Consider the following 8243-nt stretch of genomic DNA (forward strand, 5'->3'; position numbering starts at 1 on the left):
CAGGGATTTCATCTTCAAAGTCATCTGGCCTGAGCGGTTTGTATAAATCCAGCTTTATAAAGTCAGGAAAATAAGGATCATACAATTCACCAGAAGGTAGAACTTCTATGGTAATATTTGTGAAGCAAATCCGGTATTGAATAAAAAAAATCTGTCTGTCATTCCAAAAAATAGAGTTTATCAGTATGACTACATTGAAAATTTCTGGTTTGCTGCAACTTGTATGATAACTGAAAAATGACCGACTAAACGCATTGGACACTGTTGTCCGGCACCAAGGTTCAACTTTAGAACTCTACCTAGCATCTAAATTTTAACAAGAACTGGAAATGTAAGTACAGCAGGTTGACACTGAAGCTGGAGGTCGCCAACCTAGCTTCTGTTAAACCTCTTCATTCAGTAAGCGCTTCTGTGAGCTGTTGAGATACGTTTGAGTTGGCCTTGAGCAGCTTGTAAGAATCTTCAGCTCAGTCTTCAGCTGATGCCAAACGAGGAGAAACTGGAGAAATCCTGCTTCAAATCAGAAGCCAGTGTTACTAAACATGTCTATGAAACATAATAACAAGAGCAAGGATTATGAGAAATTGACAAGAATATAACCTGTTAAAACAATAAGAATTGCACATCTGGAAAAAGAAATTTGTTATGAATGAAATTTCATGTACGAGATACTACGGACTTACAAAATTTAGAAACAGACAACATCGATATGCTTTGTGTTCCTCAATCTTTGGCTTTCAGTGATGTGGTAGAGGGGCCCGAGAAAATGTGTCCTTTCTGGTAGGAAACCTTGTTGAGTGGTAAATCTCTGTGGATAAGAGGTTCCACATCACGGTTGACATGACTGATTATCCCAGCTAATGCTTGTCTCTCTCTGTAGGATGCCCAGGTTACCATATACAGTCCAGCAATGATTAAAAATCCACCTGCAATGCTGTTTGCACATGGAAGTCAAACAAGTTAGTTTTAGCCTTTAATACTTAATGAGAATCTACACATTATCAATACGCCTATGCTGTGGTCGTATTCGATATTTGCAAGGGTTGAGTAATACCTTCCAAGATAAATAGCGCTTCCCAGGAAAATCCTTGACAACAAAGCAGATGCAGCAGGTTGAAGAGGGTTGTAGAGAGCCACCAGCGCTGGTCCCAAAATCTTATTAGACCATGTCAAGATTCCATAGTTAACAGCAGATGCAACAATTCCCTACCGAAAACATCAATAAAGAAGGCTAATTTCAGTTTCTATTCTTTTTCTGCATCTAAATATCCAATGCATGATACAAAAACTTCCCAGAATTCATATATGCTTACTTACAAATGAAACTTCACCGTAGTTTTTGCTTTAATAAATGGAAATAAGATAAGCCACCTTCACAGTCAGAGATAAAACCCACAAAAGAAACCTTGTTGTTTCTAAATGTGGTTGGTTTCTTCAATCACTAACCTAAACTAGTTTGCACCGCATGAAAGAAACCCTAATAATAATGTATTCATCAAGCAGAGTGCATTCAACGAGTCACCGAAGCAAAGCCACTTACAACACAGTTACAAGTATTAAAACTGCATACTGAACTTAAATAATATCAACATAATTAACTGAAATGTAATTTTAGATATTACTTACAGCATATAAAACTGCAATTAACTCAGATTGCGTTAAAGTCCAGACAGTATTTCCGTTGGTTGAAAATAATCCAGCAACAACCATTAGCATTGCACCAAAAAAGTATGAATATGCAGTGACCGATAAGCTGGCAGGATACTTCAATAACAGCGGTGCCTGAAAATTTTCCAGCAATGCACAAACACCATACTTAATTTTAATTTAATATGTTTATTTGCACACGGAAGACAAATAGCACATAGCAAGTCGATGGTTTTCTATAGTAACCAAGTTATCGAGCACATCTCCACATGGTCAAACGACATAAAAATATGCAAAACCTCAAAGCATAATATCAACTAGGCACAATATCTTAAAGAAATGGTGCGTAGAGGAGCCTAGTACCTAAGTAAAGGTGTCATGGATATTGCAGGAACGGACAAAGTTCATATGCATTCTAAAAGAACTTTGAGAGGTGAGATTCAGTTTCATGTTGAAAACCCACTTTATTTTTCCTTTTTATTAAAGAACGAGTGTGGTGCATTTATGCTTCTAAATGGAGTATGACACAGCTGCACTAATCAATAAAAAACTGCTAAAACGGTCTAATCATTAAGTGATCACTAGCTGATACAGGAAGATTTTTTCATTGTAAAGATTGGAATCACAGTGTCCGATGGCATATAAATAGGATACTAATAGTAATAGTATACCATAGTGACGATGCAACAAATAGAGAGTTGAACATTCTAAAACGTCCATCGAACACTATTACACCTCATTCGGCATATTTCACAAGTCAGGCAATTCCAATCTTTGTTAGTATATGCATCATCTAGTTACCTGTAAGGATAGATAAGTAGCCATGCACATGCAGTTTCCGAGTAAGCAAAACATCCCAATACGAAATTGGCTAAGGCCAAGTTCCAATAAACCAGATATGAACAATCCATCAGGTTCTGGTTGAGCTTGAGCAATTATGTCACTTGTTGCTGCTCCATGCAACGATGTATCGCCGTCGTCTCCGAATATGGCTGGGCCCTTGAATAAAACCATTAGTATAGCTCCAGAAACACATACTAGTGTGCCGCCCACCTTGAGTTGGCCTTCGATTTTGAGCAAGTTCACTGTTTCTGTACTGAACAAGACAGAAGAATTTAGGATTGGGAAAAATAAACAAATAAATTCATAGTGTAGACAAGATAGATAATAAATGTATCACAGGTCCAGGTTCATATGTTTACATAAATTTAATCCGCAAACATACAGATAAAGGATTTCTACAGAGCATGAGTTCCACCATGTTTGAACCTGGAAGCTACACATCTTAACGCATCCCCAAAAGAGCAAGCTTGTTTTACAGGTAATTGCATATCAAAGGCCTCGCCATTTAAGACAAACACTTGGTGGAGGCGGGTTTGTGATTCCTACTTATAGACAAACACTTGTATCCATAAACCAAACACTAGAATGGGAATGTGCCAGGAACTCTACTCCTAGTTGAATCAAACCCGCCTAGTTGAATCAATCGTATATGCAAGTAATGTGTCTGACCCAGATAACATAAATCAGTAAGTGTCTATTGAAATCACATAAACTCACTAGATCTCTTACTTCATGCTAGTATCAAATCTTACCCCAAAAAAAAAAAATCAAAATAGAAGAAGCAAAAAGGAGGAAATTTGAGAATTTACCCCATGAAAACAGCAAAAACAAAAGTAAACACAGGGATTGCAGGTTGAACAGCAGCAGCATAAGTTGGATTTGTATAGCCAAGCCCCATTAAGAACAACAGCTGATTCCCAAATACCCTAGTCATGATTAGAATGAATGAATTTTAACAAAATTGAATAACGGGTTTTGCTCAAATCACATGAAATCATTAAAAACAAAATGAAATTTGAAGAATGGGGGGGTTTTAATTTGATTACAATTTACATACCCAGTTAATCCGAGGAAGAAGAATGAGATTAGCAGCTGAGAATTGATAGGAAGACGAATCCTTTTCTCGCGAAAGTAAGCAACAGGTGCGAGTATAGAAAGAGCAATAAGATCACGATAAACACAGAATACAATCTGATTGATACCAACATTGAGAGCAATAGTTGTTATGATATGATAACCTCCGTATAGCATCTGTACCATCACTAATGCTCCATGAGCTTTCCATATTGTTTCTTTCTCAACTGCTGCTGCTGCCGCCATTGAAATCAGGGAGGAGGGTTAATCTTAATTTTCCTCAATTGATCAAGAGTCTTTCTCTTGCGTAGACTTGAAGTGGAGTGAAGTGAAGTGTTGTTTTGGTTCAGCTGTCTGTCTGTCTGTCTGTCTGTCTCCTCCCTCATTGCCAAGCCCAATCCACTAAGTGAAAGTCATACACCTTGACCTAAATTTGAAGATCTGGGGTTACCCCAAAACGTTTGCAGTAGCAAAAGTAATTATTAGAAGTCAGAAGTAAAAAAGGAAAGTAATAAAACATTTACTTTTACTAACCTAATTTCCGAATTAAGTCAAAAAAAAATAACTCTTAGAGCTTCTCAGGATAGATTTTATTTATTTTTAATGACACATGGAATTTTAGATCCCCTTTGGCATAAATCCATCTCCACAATAGGGTCCTACAAGTTAGGAGGGACCAATTACTAAATATGAAGGTGTTCAAGAAAGTGTTATCTACACCTCTGGTTGCAACTCCACGTCATGTTTTTAACTAATTTTTCTTTTAATTCTAAGGGTTGAAATTCTCACTGTTGGATATGGTTTTTCAGATATGAGGTCATATATTTACTCTATGTGTAGACTTCATAAATAAAAAGAGTAAAAAATCCACATAAGATTTTTTTGCACCTTCTCTTGGAGATGCTCTTAAGTGCAGTGGCAAATCAATGTTCAGCAGGAACATATTTTATTCCTGAAGATCATAACTAAGAAAGAAAAAAAATCTGATACACCACCATATAACTATATTAAAACACCAGAAATTCATTCAATTTGGAAAATGAATTCTATATACTGCAATATCAAAAATGTATATATTATAAAGTAAAATTTAATATAGAAAAGTCTTGGCTGACGAAGTGCAAGGTTCATTTATAACAGGAATTACGAAAGAAAATTGAGAAAGAAAAAAAAAAAGCCTTCACTTAAAAGGAAAATAACTTAACTTATGGTCCCATTAACTTTCTTTGGGTACAATTTTGGAAAATGCCCTGCTTCCTAAAATCTTACATTTTTTATGTAAATGCTTCCATGGTTGTCTCATGTAAGATATAGGCTTGCTAGACATATGCATAATGTTGGAACTATGTGTCCCATGTGTGAAAAAGATACTGAAACTGTGGATCACCTTTTCTTTAAATGTGATATAGGTATACAAATCTGGAATGCAATGGATTTTCCTCTTACAAGTTTAGGATCTGGGATAACTCTAATTGATTGGATAACCAGCTGGTTTAATACCGGTCCAAATTGTAGTCTAAGGATTAATCTTACTGTTATGATATGTGTTAGCCATATTATGTAGCAAATCTGGAAAATGAGATGTGCCTTGGTTTTTGATGATGTGCATGCAAGTGCAGGTTAGCAAGACAGTACACAGTCAATCCAGGATTGGAATGACAACACTGCAAAAATAAACTCAAAGAGGATTAAAAATTATAAGGAAGGAGCAGCTGTTCAGTGGAATGCCCTCATGGAGGGTTTCACTAAACTTAATTTTGATGCCTCATTATGTAAAGAAACCAAATGTATGAGTGGAGCACTAATTATATATGATTAATGATGCAGATAATTTCCAAGGAGCATGTGGATTTCCAGCAGTAGCAGAGGATGTTGAACAGGCAAAAACATTATCAGCATTGGAGACAATGCAGATGGCGAGGGAGAAACAAATTACAAATGTGCACATTGAAGAGGATTGCCTGAATGTCATGAATGCTCTGAATGTAATAGTAGGAGATGTTAAATGGAAGAATAACTCTATTATAAGAGATTGCTTAGATTGTCTTAAGTTTTTTAATAAATGGGTGATTACCCATGTGCCCAGAGATACAAATTGTGCAGCTGATTTATTAGTTAAAGACGCTATTAAAATGACTCTGAAAAATCACTGAGAAAATGAAGCTCCGATGTGGTTAGATTCTCTTATTAAAAAGAAACTTGTTGTAACTCAAGGTTAAAATCAATGAATTATTTTTCCTATTAAAAAAAAACTTGAAGGAAAATGTTCCTTATGTTGGAAATATTAGAGAGTGATTATAATATAACTTAATCCCTTAATTTTCCAAGAGATAGTTTATAGGATGGAGTTAGTTTTCGGTTTATCTTTTTTCCAACAAAAAAATAATAATTGTGGGTACAAACATGATTTCTCAAATAGAAAAAACCATATAGAAATTATTTTATTTCGAAAAATTCATGGAAGCCGGTGACCCCCACCCCCTTCCGGATGTACCCTGTTTAAACTCATCAGATTGGGATATACCTAGATTAATTGAGTTATACCTAATGAGACAAAATAGAGTCATTAAGAAGCAAAATCCAAAGCCTTGGCAACATATTTTCAAAAATGGTTAATCTACTATTGCTTAATTAACACTAACTAATCTATTTAAGTTAATTAATTTAGTTATCTATGAAACTAGGTTTTATTTAGATTGAACTCATGCATCATGTGGGAAGATTTTTGAGCATTTTTTATTTATCTTTTTAGAATTTTGTTTGTAACGAAAATGAAGACACACTACCCATACACTTCTAAAACACAGGGATTGTAAAGCTGCTGAGTAATTTCATACTCAAAATTACAAAAGAAATCAACACTTTTAATTCTGAAAGTATGAAAAGTCGACAAGGTCGACCAATCTGGAAGATAACGACCACAAGTAGCCGGCATGTTGAAAAAAACAAATAAATAATGCCGACTATATGATTTCTGACATACAGAGAAAGATGTTGTAAATGCTTGAGTAGCCAGCGTAATATTTATTTCTTAACCTGCCTGCTAGAAAACAGTCGGCAAGGTGGTAACTTTGGAACAGGATAACCCTGGATTTGCCGGCAAGGTGTGCAGTTTCGAACCTTGCCGACCTTTGGTTATACCCAACAAAAAACATAATCTAAAAAGATGTAATCTACTTTATTCACACCAGTGAAAAATAGAAGTTTAGCGACCGCAGGGACAAGTCACAAATACGACTTAAATGACTTGCTTTAACGGTGGTGGAAATAGTCATTGTTTGAGCGTCTTTTTCATCCATGATGTGGCTCTACGGATCGCTGAACTACCTATATCAACAACCGGTTTTAAAAATTAAGGTTTAAGATTGATCCTCATCAGTTATAGATATACATTTTAATATATAAAAAAATGATTCAGATTGGTGACTGAATCTGACTAAATTTCAAAATTGAATTCAAATGAAACTCAAGTAAGAACTAGATAAAACCTAAATCAAACTAAAATGAAACACAAAGAAGAACTAAGAATTCAAATCAAATTTTAATGTTTTACGTTTTGTATCAAAGTCAACTAGTTAGTACGATGCACACCAACAAAAAAGGATTGTGATTCATAACAAAGAAAACAATAAAAAAACTGAAGATTCGTGACAATAAGAAAGGATTAAGGAGCAGTTGCACCCATTACCCTACCAAATTTCAAAACAATTCAGACATGTTTATACTGAGAAAGGTACACCCTTGCTATGATCAAAAGTATTTTTGTGATATATTTACTGTATTCAGTTGAGTTACCGCCAAATAACAACATATAATATTAAATCCGCTAAGAGTTATGGAACATTTCTCACCGCATCAAGCAGCAACTGTAAATAAGATGGCTCTTGCGTAAAACGTGTTGATCTGCTTGACGCCTTAGGGTCAACCTAAAAACAGAAAATAAATATAAACCAAGCATTGCAGGATAAGTAAGAATTTAAGGAAGGCAAAGTCTGAATGGCGTTAGAAGGCAATCTTCGTCAACTTCGGGTGCTTTTTCTGGGGTGATTGACAGTGCCAGTCCAAAACTTAGTTTAGTTAGCACGAAATTCCAGGATATATGCATTTGGGCTCACAGTTTGTGGTTAACCCGATGAAATATCTGCCATTCTCATTGGCATCTTCCTTGAGGGCAAAGAGGAATCACTACATAGATGTCATTTAATTACAATGACATTGCTAATAGGGGTACCAAATTAAGTTGGGGTGTACCAAAACTATAATAAGACAAGACAGATTTCGTATAGAACAAAACAGTTTTTACCTTGACTTGGTACACCCCCACTAGCAATCTTGTCTTGTCACGCTTCTACCATTAAAAATTAAACATTGGATGTATGGCTATGGCATGCATTGCCTTGGGTTTGTTTACGAGGTCAGGTCAGGACAGTTTATTTTTGGAGGTTCGTTCCCGTATAACAAAATCAAATCAAAATAAATATCCGTCGTCTCTCTCATCTCTCATCTGAAAAGTCATGATGATACCTGCACCTTCACTACTTGTACAGTTCTACTCATTAATTTGTTTTTCTCCGAGAAATCCTACCTTTAGATTTTTTGCCCAGAGAACAACAAAGAGATGCAGCATTCATCCTTAAAACTTTTAAGGAATCTTTACTCCTCTTGTTCTCTGTTTTTTT

General features: G+C 35.5%; 1 protein-coding gene across 6 annotated transcripts; it reads right to left on the reverse strand.

Moving 5' to 3' along the window:
* Positions 1 to 120: 120 nt before the first annotated feature.
* Positions 121 to 3938, reverse strand: LOC113322833 (WAT1-related protein At4g19185-like). 6 transcript variants are annotated; one of them, XM_026570999.1, is made up of 7 exons: positions 3548 to 3938; positions 3300 to 3416; positions 2449 to 2743; positions 1627 to 1782; positions 1055 to 1206; positions 684 to 934; positions 121 to 499 (listed from the first exon to the last, which is right to left on the reverse strand). In XM_026570999.1, the coding sequence occupies exons 1-6, from the start codon at positions 3808 to 3810 to the stop codon at positions 724 to 726; spliced, it is 1194 nt and encodes a 397-aa protein (XP_026426784.1). In that variant the 5' UTR covers positions 3811 to 3938; the 3' UTR covers positions 121 to 499; positions 684 to 723. The 6 variants fall into 6 exon arrangements, with proteins under 6 accessions (XP_026426784.1, XP_026426807.1, XP_026426779.1 ...); XM_026571022.1 differs by having other exon boundaries at positions 137 to 510; positions 2449 to 2738; XM_026570994.1 differs by having other exon boundaries at positions 137 to 510.
* Positions 3939 to 8243: the final 4305 nt, after the last annotated feature.

The sequence above is a fragment of the Papaver somniferum genome, chromosome 1, assembly GCF_003573695.1.
Source record: "Papaver somniferum cultivar HN1 chromosome 1, ASM357369v1, whole genome shotgun sequence".
NCBI lineage: Eukaryota > Viridiplantae > Streptophyta > Magnoliopsida > Ranunculales > Papaveraceae > Papaver > Papaver somniferum.

Excerpts from the sequence above, each read along its gene's own strand:
- LOC113322833 (XM_026570999.1), bottom strand. The coding sequence starts at position 3,810 with ATGGCGGCAGCAGCAGCAGTTGAGAAAGAAACAATATGGAAAGCTCAT. Across the intron at positions 2,744-3,299 it reads GTTTTTGCTGTTTTCATGGG|TACAGAAACAGTGAACTTGC; the intron begins GTAAATTCTCAA and ends TGTCTTGTTCAG. Across the intron at positions 935-1,054 it reads AGCGCTATTTATCTTGGAAG|CATTGCAGGTGGATTTTTAA; the intron begins GTATTACTCAAC and ends ATGTGCAAACAG.